Source organism: Amyelois transitella, chromosome 8 (assembly GCF_032362555.1).
Source record: "Amyelois transitella isolate CPQ chromosome 8, ilAmyTran1.1, whole genome shotgun sequence".
In the NCBI taxonomy this organism is placed as follows: domain Eukaryota; kingdom Metazoa; phylum Arthropoda; class Insecta; order Lepidoptera; family Pyralidae; genus Amyelois; species Amyelois transitella.
Genome location: NC_083511.1, coordinates 10,208,646 through 10,220,856, shown reverse-complemented (window position 1 = coordinate 10,220,856; position 12,211 = coordinate 10,208,646). Strand labels below are relative to the sequence as shown.

General features: G+C 37.4%; 1 protein-coding gene across 3 annotated transcripts in view; it reads left to right on the top strand.

Moving 5' to 3' along the window:
* LOC132902013 (max dimerization protein 1-like) overlaps positions 1-12,211 on the top strand; it is a 319,202-nt gene that overhangs the window by 301,031 nt on the left and 5,960 nt on the right. For all 3 annotated transcript variants that reach the window (XR_009656978.1, XM_060945574.1, XM_060945573.1), the window contains exon 6: positions 11,849-12,066. Coding sequence is in view for 2 of the 3 variants with exons in the window: in XM_060945574.1 (XP_060801557.1) it covers positions 11,849-12,066 (218 nt within the window). In the remaining variant the exon portion in view is untranslated. The remainder of the gene's footprint in view (positions 1-11,848; positions 12,067-12,211) is intronic.

Here is a 12,211-nt window from a genome sequence, read left to right as displayed (position 1 = left end):
AAACAGAGCCACCAGTCTTGAAAAGACTGATAGGCCACGCTCAGCTGTTTGGCTTAGTGATAGAATTGAGATTCAAATGGTGACAGGTTGCAGGCCCATCGCCTAAAAGAGGAATTCCAAGTTTATAAGCCTATCCCTTAGTCGCCTTTTACGACTTCCGTGGGAAGGAGATGGAGTGGTCCTATTCTTTTTTGTAATGGTGCCGGGAACCACACGGCACCGGTATCGGTTGGTATTTATTAGAAGGCATTTTAAAAGTGACGCGTGATGACATAAGAAGTCGCGGTTTCATCGTACATGCTGACGGTACAATGTAGTATGAATATGTAATAGGAAAGAACTGGCCGCATGCATTTTTTTTTTTTTGTTTTCTTTTTGCCGTTATTGATTAGAAGGCATTTCAAAAGACAATTCTCGGGATTTTATAACACGTTACACGTAGGTTTAAAAATTTAGTAGGCCGGGCGGGCTGTCGCCTGCTTTGAAGTCGATTGATAAGACAAAAAAAATTGAATTTTTACGAATTTTTCACACAGTCCTATCCAGCGTAGAGAGATCTATGTGTTATCATTATTAGCGAAAAAAAGCTTATCTTTCTTTTAATAAATAAATATAAATATATACGGGACAAATTACACATATTGAGTTAGCCTCGAAGAAAGTTCGAGACTTGTGTTACGAGATATTAACTCAACGATACTATAATTTATAATAAATACTTATATAGATAAACATCCAAGACCCAGGCCAATCAGAAAAAGTTCTTTTCTCATCATGCCCTGGCCGGGATTCGAACTCGAGACCTCCGATGTCACAGACAAGCGTACTACCGCTGCGCCACAGAGGCCGTCAAATGCTCGAACGTAAACTTTTACGAATTATTTCCAGAGTCCTTTCCAGCGTAGAGAGATCTATGTGGTATCATCATTAGCGATAAAACAGCTTATCTTTCTTCTTCAATTACACCCAGCACCTCCTTCTTGGGGAGGATGCAATTCGGGGCAAAGCCAGGTGGATGATGACATGTCATGTCTCTTGCCAATTGGACGAAGCCCGAATCCGGCCTTCTTATTATATCTTGATTAAAATAAATAATGTTGTTGTTACATATATAATCATGTTTATATCCCTTGCGGGGTAGACGGAGCCAGAAGTCTTGAAAAGACTGAATGGCCACGTTCAGCTATTTGGCTTAATAATAGAATTGAGATTGAAATATTGACAGGTTGCTTAGCCTATCGCCTTAAAAAGAATCCCAAGTTTGTAAGCCTATCCCTTAGTCGCCTTTTACGACATCCATGGGTAAGAGATGGAGTGGTCCTATTCTTTTTTGTATTGGTGCCGGGAACCACACGACACTGTTGTTGTTATATGCATATATATATGTATACATATATATATATATATATATATAATACCAACTAATAATTTCATCTAAAGGATAGGCTAATAAAATTGGGATTCTTATTTTAGGCTATGGGCTAGCAACCTGTCACTATTTAAATCTCAAATCTATCGTTAAGCCGAACAGCTGAACGTGGCACATCAGTCTTTTCAAGGCTCTGTCTACCCCGCAAGGGTAATAAACATGATAATATGTATGTATATATAAGATAAGTTACTAACAATAATATACCTCGCATACGAAAGTCCATTCCAGCGAAGTGAGATCTGCGCTGTATCATTAGCGATGTGATTTACGAGTGCTAGCGGCGGCTTATCGCTCTCCGCCGCTTATTAATTACACCAGGGCCGGCACCTACTGTTTTGTGTCAGAATAACGACGGTACAGAAGTGTGCCGTGTGGTTCTTGAGAATCACTTTATTTTTTTTTTATAAATACGCGTATCACTACTAAAAGTTGAACGCGGCCTATCAGTCTTATCAAGACTGTTGGCTCTGTCTACCCCGCAAAGGATATAGATGTGATTATATGTAATAATCTTTAAGCCGCAGCTTCGCTTGCACCATTTAGAAAAAGCGACGAATTTAGTGGTGCACTCTTCAGAGTTCAAAATGTACGTAAAACATATATGTAATCATGTCTATTTTCCTTGCTGGGTAGACATAGACAACAGTCTATTAAAGACTGAATTGACACGTTCAGCTGTTTGGCTTAATGATAGAATTGAGATTCAAATAGTGGCAGGAAAAGGATCGCAAGTTTATAAGCCTATTCCTTAGTCGACTTTTACGCGTTCACGTGAAAGAGATGGAGTGGTCCTATTAGTTTTTAGAGTGTGATGCCGGGAACCACACGGCACTAACCGGATAGAGAATTTAACCGGGACAACGACAAAAAGGACAATAGGAAGTGACAGATTACTCTTGAAAATTCTTCTATACTTTCCTTATCTGTGACCAAGCTTGAATACCTACTGTATTGTGCCTATATGGAGGGGAGAGGGGGGGATGATGGCGGAGGGAAGCAAGAAAAACACGGGGTCGATGTGATTGAATAAATACTCGATTTTGTTCTTAATGAGACCCACGATGGAGCGCCAAGGGAGCTACATACTCTATATTTGAAATCATGAAGGTATCATTACGTGAAAATATAAGCCGAATGTTGCCAGTAACATTATATGAGTGGGTGTTGCCCGGTGTAATATTCTATTAATAGAATTTCGGAGTAGAAATTTTGTTTGTAGGTAGGTTACTATTTTATTGATTTATTAAGATCTTTAGTTGTTTGATTAGTTTTATTTTAAGTATGACACATACTTAATGCTCGTCAACTTTTAAAGGGACAAACCATTGGGATCTTGTATTAAATCCAGAAAATATTTTTATAAACCTTTTCATTTACTTTTTCCTTTCATGACTTGCTATTTACCTATATTACCAACTCCTATATTGTTTAAAATAAAATAAAACTAAATTACAAAATTTGATTTAGTAGGTATCCTGTTATTTTTCGTTGAGAATCGTGAATAGAAGTCTAAATATTTTAAATGCAGTTTCTATCCAAGATGCAACATAATTTAAAACCCAAATATGCCTCATAATTTATAGCCGCAACGTGCAGCCGTATGGAACGTTCTAGAGACTGGTTTAGAAGTCTTATTCCTGTGAGCGGCAAATAAACCAAAATGGGAGACGGCATGGCGAGGAGCGGAGTTTCCGCAAAACGATATACGAGAGCTCCACGAATTATTTCAAGTCGAGCCCGCGGGTGGCCCAACGTCCGGTTCCGACCTCAAAAAATTACACTCACATATCCCGGTGCCAAAGCCACCTAAATAATACCGAAGCGAGGACGCTAATGCCACAGATAAAAAGAAAAAAAAAACTTTCCGCGCACAGAATATTTCATATTTCGAATAGTTTGAATAAACAATATTGTTGTTTTTTATGGCCTCGAGAGGAATAAATCAACGGATTCTATTTTCAAAGTCTGTTCTCTCGTAATATTTTTCACTTTGATGTAGATTTAAAATGAGAATGTTTTTTGTTTTTTGTTTATTTGAAATTGGAATACGAATGTGGAACATTCTCGCATTCGATTTGTAATGATATTAGAGAAATGTTATAGAACGGAGTCGGTATATGGACGGTATTTTCGATATCATGATTGAAAGGGAGGCGACATATCACCAAACCAATCTATACATTCGTTCAGACGATGTCGTCTCGAGAAATCGACGAGACGTGAGTGGAAGACGAAGGGAACTCAAAGTGAATTCGCAGATACGATGGTATGGAGCAGTCTATCAATACGGTTGATTGAAAATTTACGAAGGCAATATAAGCATAAAGGTGCATGACAATGGTGACTATGGGTGCCGTGTGGTTCCGGGCATCAATATAAAAAAGAATGGGATCATTCTATCTCTTTCCCACGGATGTCGCAAAAGGCAACGTAAGGATATGCTTATAAACTAGGGATTATTCTTTTAAGCGATGGGCTAGCAACAAAAGCTTTAAAGAAACTGTCACTAATTGAATCTCAATTCTCTCATTTAGTCAAACAGCTGAATGTAACAGTCTTTTCAAGACTGTTGGCTCTGTCTACCCCGCAAGTGAAAAGACGAGATTATATGTATGTTTACACGACTGTTTATAAGTAGGTAGGTTCATTTTATTTTTATTTATAAGTTACAATCAAAGATTGCAGTCACTCATTGTTTTCAATTATTATTTGTATAGATAGGAGGTTTCCTTCTTCCCAGAATTCCGGACTTGCATGTTACAATGAACTATTATTACTAATCTCGATGGTCTATTATCTGGAAACTGAATTTGTCTATCTACTAACTGAACCCTTTCAGAAGTTTGAATCAGCGATAACTCAGTTCTTTGAATTAATTTCCTATCTTTCCTAGGCATCCGTTGAAACCGACCGTCCATAATTTGTGCCTTTGCCTCGTTTTGCTGGCGAGGAATTCCTAGATCTCACTATGACCAATGGACTGATATAAATAGAGGATAGAATTGACACCGCTGTTGAAGAGTGTCGGTATTCGAATCAATAAAGTGCCAAGTTAAAATGCGTGATGCGCAGAAAGGCACAGGTTCAAATCCCACCTTGGCCATATAGCAATGATTATTTTCAAAGTTATGTACATTAGTTTGAATACTAACCGATGCTGTTACGGTGGGGAGAAACATCGTGGGGCAACCTGCCATTCAGGCAACTGCATAAGTGACAATACGGGTATATATTCCACTCCAGGAAAGGGGCGTGATTCACTTATGTAAAAACATGAAAAAAGTTATTGCCCAATCGATAACTAACGAAAATAACTACTCGTAACTAGCGCTCGCACGCAGCATTTCTTGCATTTAAATTGGGGCTTACATGTTATCTTCTTATATACAAATTCTATAACTTAAGTAGTTTTTGTCAGAAATATCAACAAACACTATAGAATTCACATTCTTATGAAATAAAAAAAAAATAGAAGCGATTAATGTGAAAATCACCAAATTAAAATAACAGCGTCACAGCGAAGTTACGGTTTGCGATGCCTTCTCTAGTACATTGGAAATATTATGTCATTGGGTACGACAAAGTTTCTCTCACAGATGTCAATGCATAGTATGCATTCCGCTTTGACATGGCAACTCAAAGGAAATATGTACCCGCGCTATTTATTGCTAGCCGAGACTGCGAAAGAATTCTACGGATCAAAGTGGCACTCACTCTTTGTATATTGTTAAACAGGTATATCTTATATATATAGAAATTCCCGAGAAAGGTCAGGTGCCATTTTGTCACGTGGATTACTTTTTTGGATCAATTGCCGGTTTCTTTGGCGCAGTGGTTAACTGCATACCTTTAACTTACAAAGTCACAGGTTAGATACGCGTTCAGGTTAGGTAAGAACATTTTCAGATTAAAACAATATCGTCAAGGTATACTTTTTTATGTACAAAGACAAAAGTCTTGAGCCTTGCTTTGGGCTGGCTCAAGCTGTGTTGTGTACGCTAAATTAGATGTATTTTACGTGTTGTCTTTATTGAAACTGTAAGCTTAACAGCTTTTAAATTTATATAATTATAGGACGCCCTCGGCTCCAACCGCGTTTAAGAAAATGTCCCATTTATCCCCGTTTCCGTAGGTATTTCGGGAAAAGATCTATGAACCCCTAGACCACATATGGAACTTTCCTGCCAAATATCAATTATCTACCCCCAGCGGTATGTGCGTTGTCTGTCTGTCCGTTAGGTAGAACTCAGTAGCGGAAATGAAGTTGTAATCGCGAATATATAAACAGAAAATGAATTATGAAGAGAGATAGATAAATAATAATAAAATAAAAAATATTTCACGCAGAAACAACTGCGCACACATAACAATAAACAACGGTTTCTCGCGAAATTCATTCATTAATTCAGCCACGCGTGAACACGCTTCAAAGAGGCGAGAAATGGCGGGAACACGGCTTATTTGCGTGAAATTCGGATCTCATAAGACATTTGACGCGTAAAGAAATTCAATCTCGCAAATTGAAGGCCAAATTAAATCCGCCGGTTGTCGGCGGTAACAGGAGGCTAATGGTTTACCAGAATTCTGGAAGATTCTACGCTTTTCAGGGTTCATTAGTCGGATGACAAGATTGGATTGTAGTTTTGTCATGTCCGTCCCTTCGCGGTATGAACATTTTGTTTTTCAGCGGTTAATAGATTTGCCGTGTGGTTCCCGGCACCAATATTTAAAAGAATGGGACCACCATCTTATTTCCCATGGATGTCGTAAGAGGCGACTAAGGAATAAACTTGGGATTCTTATTTTAGGCGGATGGGCTAGCAACCTGTCGCTATTTGAATCTCAATTCTTTCAAAACTAAGCAGCTGAACTGTTGTTGGTTGGTTGGTTGAAGTTACTATATGAATGAATGAATAGATAGGGTTGAAATTCAGAAAAGATGCCACTGCCACGAAATATGTGACAGGGATAAAAAACATGACTTGCGGAGCGCATCGTTTGTAAATGATATGGAAGTTGGAAAAAACAGATTATTGATTGTGCTAATATTTTGTGACATAATCGCTTGTATGTGTATACTTAAACAGTAAAGTAAATTTGTTCTTCTAAATTTTATACCATGCAATGAAAACCCTCCTTCCTCACACCCCGACACCTCATTTACCGGAAGGGTAGGTAGAGACTACATATTTCCACTTGCCACGATCCCTGAATACTTCTTACATACATACATATGGTCACGTCTATATCGCTTGCGGGGTAGACAGAGCCAACAGCTTCGAAAAGACTGAATGGCCACGTTCAGCTATTTGGCTTAATGAAATAATTGAGATTCAAATATCGACAGGTTGCTAGCCCATCGCCTAAAAAAGAATCCCAAGTTTTTAAGCCTATCCCCCTTATATACCCCGTGTATCCCTTTGTCTTTTACGACTTCCATGGGAAAGAGATGGAGTGGTCCTATTCTTTTTTGTATTGGTGCCGGGAACCACACGGCACTTACTTGCAATACAGCAATACTTCTTGAGTATTTAAAATCCAAACAAAAATATATTTTAACAGAATAAATCGGAAAGGTTATGGTATGATTTCGTTGAAAATATAATGGTACCTACGTCACGTGCCGTTCGTGCGCAAATCCGACTCGCACTTTTCCGTTTTTTGTGATAAGTATATCCTAGTTGTCATAGGCATATTCCTGGGAGTTCCATAATCCTGCTAATGACCCCGGACGAGCCGGGATCGATGTCGGAATAAACATTTTCTTTATCGGTGTTACACTCGGCTTAAGGGAAAATACATACATACATATAATCACGTCTATATCCCTTGCGGGGTAGACAGAGCCAACAGTCTTGTAAAGACTGGTAGGCTACGTTCAGCTGTTTGGTTTAATGATAGAATTGATATTCAAATGGAGAATCTCAAGTTTAAAAGCATATCCTACCCCCACTTTCTGTGTAATTTCGAACAGAAGCCGCAAAAGTGCCATGCCACAGAGCACGGAACGACCTTAGGAAACGTTGCGATCTTTAAACGACATTATATCAGAGACGCGATCATCAACATGATAGGTAGTAGTATATAAGCCTATCCCTTAGTCGCCTTTTACGACATCCACGGGGAAAGAGATGGAGTGGTCCTATTCTCTTTTTTTATTAGTGCCGGGATCCACACGGCATTTCATATACGCCCTACAATAATGGGGTGCTTATTATCCAAAATGTCACATGTACTAGCTATAAAGTGGTCATTTAAAAATGTCAATCGCCTATACATCTATAATACGGCCGTTTACGACGCCTACGGGAGCGACTGTACCAATTTATTTTACGACTAAAAGTGTAGGTACAGTGCGCGGCAATAAAAGTGGTAACATTAACACTCCCACGTTGCCTTTTCGGTTTTGTTACTATTTAAACTCGGGTTTTCTTTCATCATCAACCTTAAATATGTGCCGTGTGGTTCCCGGCACCAATACAAAAAATAATAGGCCGCAACATTCTAAAAATAATGCAATAGTGTTCGAGATTATTCTTTACAAAAAAAATATATTAATACTAAAAGGTAGAAGTTTGAGTTTTTTTTTATTAGAAAAATATAATCAAGTAGAAGTGTAAGTAGGATCGAGAACTTCAAGTATCATATCGATGACTTTAAAAAGAATCGCATAGTAACCTTTTCATTATTTTCTTTTATTTCCTTGGTAATGTTTACGAACTATCATTTACCCTTTAATCGCCGGAAACTTGAACTTTGTACCCTCATCCCTCGATGTACCAATTCCCCAATAAACCTTGTGGAATGACCATAAAAACTATTCTCGCAAACAGACAATAATCGCCCTCTGGCAACCAATAATTTCAGCAAAACATATAAATAACCAAGTTTCCCGTTAAGACGCATTACCACCCATGCGTTAGTGTGTTGTGTGTGACATAGAGCGCGCACTAGGCTTGGAATACATGGATTTATTTATTTATGTAGGTACCCAGGGCGTATAAAACTTTTTATCTGCCATAGCCTCAGCTATGTAAAATATATATTATTATTTTTAACTGAAAACAGTTAAAATCTTAGTTGCAGTACAGGTTTCTTCCTCTGAGAAAAATGTAATTATATTTGAATGCAATACACACGTACTGTAATCCGAAAGATAGTAAAAAATCATATGAACTAGAGAAAGTGAAATATAGTTTTGATTAAACATATATACATAATACTTGTATTGATTGCAAAATGAACACAAATAATTATAATTATCTCTTCGAAATCACTCGAGATTTCTTGATGATTAATGATAGATAGATAGATAAGAAGTAGTAGAAGAATAAGAATCACAAATCAAATATGTTTGGCATATTACATTTTACTACTTATTTATAAATAAAACATGTATTAACGCGCCCGTACGCACCTTTATTTTATCTCCGACATTTCGAATCTTGTTACAATCATCGGTGGTTACCGAGCAACTTAACGCGAACGTTAAAAAATCAGTTAAGTACTTATAATGTTAAAAATATTACTTATTAAATTTTTTCTGCAGCGTAACGAAAAGTGATAATAACAATTGTATTCATTGGACTTTTCCAAACCCGCGCTCTACTCGAAACAAAAGCCTTATCATACCTCTATGGCGTGTCCCGTCACCGCCAGAACCCACGGATTTATTACCGGGAGAGACAAACACTGAATTATCGAGAGAGATTTATACGGTAGAGGCAGGTGTTGCTGCCGAATAAAAGTAGATTCGGAGACATATTGGATATGTAGGCTGTAGCTGGTGGATTCACACATACCTAATAGCATTGATTTTGTCGGCAATTTTGCCTGCGTTTACCAAAATTACTTATTTTCCATGTAAGAGTTTTGTGCCGTGCACGTTTCGGGCACTTTCGAAAAGAACGATTCAATATCTTCACCATACTTAGTTTTGCGCCTTTAAATAGATCGATTTTTATTAATAAACATTTAAAATATTGAGTTCTCCATGTAATATAATAGGGAAACCTAATGAACAATATTGTGGATCATCACATGATATTATTTGCTGGTGATAGATAGCTTTATTGCAAGTATGTGTAATGACATAAATTCATATCAATGTGACATTAACTTTGTGCACACCGATAATAGTAAAACATAATGTATGATGACGTGTTTTGGCAAATAAATTATCTTTATCTTTGATAATAATGTGTAGGAAAAAGGAAAGGAGCTATCAGGTTTTTTTGACAAAATTTAAATAAAAACAACGTTTTTGTAACACTGCAATAAATAACAATTACGTTTCTTTATTTGTTTAAGATTAGCGACACGGAACCAGTTTTATTTTAAATTTAGAAATATTTTCATATTTCGCAACGGGCCGCACTACAACTGTACTGTATTTTTCCAAATTAAACGCGTTAAATCGTCGACGAATTTCAATGACGCGAATAAATTCCGGACGATATATGGTGAGGTGGTGACGTTGCAAACAGGCCGTATTTTGAATGTGGAATTCAATTATTTATCTGTGGCTGGCTGGCTGATCACAGATAGAATGAATTTATTTGTGGCTGCTTGTAGATTTGATGTGTGCGTGTTGATTAAATAAAAATTAGGGTAACTGTCACGGTCATAAAAGTTATTCTGATTTTTCGATTATGTAGGAATAATGTGTGTCTGTATACAGTGGTAAACGTTTGATATTAAAATAACGGAATAGTAAATGGATAAATTGTACAATAATGTTATTGTTATTTAAGTACCAGATACCAAATTTAAATGTCAGGTACTTAATCTGTATCCGTTTTCCCAAAATGTATGTTTGATCAACTATTATTGATTTTTAAGTGTGGATTAATAAATATTTGTGGACAAACATGATTGTTGGAGAGTGTTACTACAAAGGACTTGGTGACCTTTGATTTTGTCCTAAAAAGTCCCGAGAAAGTGTGAAGTAAATCATCCACTGATATTACTCGACCATTATGAATATCAATACAAATTCTTAACTATGATGAATAATCTACAACGATGACTGATTAAAATAAGACACTTTTTTTAATATTTTAAATAGCCTCCTGAGCCTTAATTGTTTCTACTTCAAAGGCCTTGAGCCACTTTTCCTGAAATATATATAAAGACTTGGCTGCATGGGCTAGCACCCTTAGCCTCCTCAGTAAAACGGAGGAAAAAAATAAAACAAAAAAAAAGCTTCGCAACATGTAAAAACTACACCAAAAAAATCCGAGAATGACGAAATAGTTTCTAGAATTACAGTGAAAGCCTATTTTATTGTATGTTTATCACGCAAAAAATATCACATAGAGATTCGCCACGCTCTCCTGTAACGTCAAATCCTCATAAGCAGATTACTTGCAATCAATCCGTCTCTGTGGTATAACAAAAGAGGAATTTGAAAACGACACGAGTCGTTCGAGTTTGCTGATGTAATCCCCAGATGCGAGATTCACAGACGCAAAAAAAAAGAATGTGACGCTGTGTTGCTTATATTTCAGAATGCAATGCAATATTTATGCTACAATCACTAGGACTAGAACAATGAGTGTTCAACACGTAACCTAGTTTCTATATGTAAAAAGACAATTATGCATATAAACATGGGATTCATCATTAGGCGATGGACTAGCAACCTGTCACTATTATTTGTTATATCAAGACTTTGGCCTTTATGAGATAAAGACATGATATTTGTATTATATATATACCAAAAAAATCGTGTGAACACAAAATTTACTTTAATATTTTTATTTCTAATCACGTCTAAAGAACACAGTCAGCAGGTAGCATATGAGGATATAAATAATACAGAAAGGAATATCACTCTGGAACACCCCCTTTCCCGTTATATCTCATTCTTTGTTATAATATTCTAAATCCATTCAATAAAATGTACTTATTCAATATTTTCCCGCGTAAAACTTTTTCTCGTCTATAAAACTCGGGGCTCAATTGTCCGCCATATAACATGTATTGCAGGAAATTGGCGCCAACACACCGCCAGTCCGCCGCCATTTTGCTTGTCTGCTAGGAATAATTAGTATGTACGTTCGTGTTGGTACCAATTGTCTGTTGTTACTATTCTAGTGACAATTTCATAAACAACAAATACAAGTTATATTAAACCGGTTGTTGACGCCATATTGTAAAGTAATTAACGCCGTGCTGAATAAAAACACAGTCAATTTTACGATTTGTTTTTGAGACAGATGTTGTGTTGAACGTTTTTTTTTATCCACTATAACCTGGTAGGTTAAACCTACTGTGCGGTTATCTGTTGTTCAATAAAAGGACTTTAAACTTAACGGCAATTTTAACTACTTAACTGCAATACATACTTAAATCGAACCAAAACAATTTAATGGTAAAAGAGGTAGTCCTAATAAATTCCCATTTTCTTTCCAGATGAAGTTGACGTGATCGGTTACACGTCGAACCAGAGTGACAGCGAAAGTCTAGTCTCCGGCCACAGCGGGGACAGCGGCGTGGGGTACGCCCGCGCGCGGCGAGCCCGGGGCGCGTCCCCCGCCGGGCGCGCGCGCCGGGCGCGGGCCGCGTCCCCCGCGCGCGCGCCCGCCGCCTGCACGCGCGTGCGGCGGTCCGTGCGCGCCTCCAGGGTTTAGGTGAGATACTGTATTTTTTTTTAATGTTTCTGAAAGCTACTTTTATCTTGGCCCGGGAGATTTTTTTTATAAATGATACCATTTACTTTGCATTAGAAAACTAACGTTGCTAGTGAAATAATTTTGTTTTATTATTATATTATAT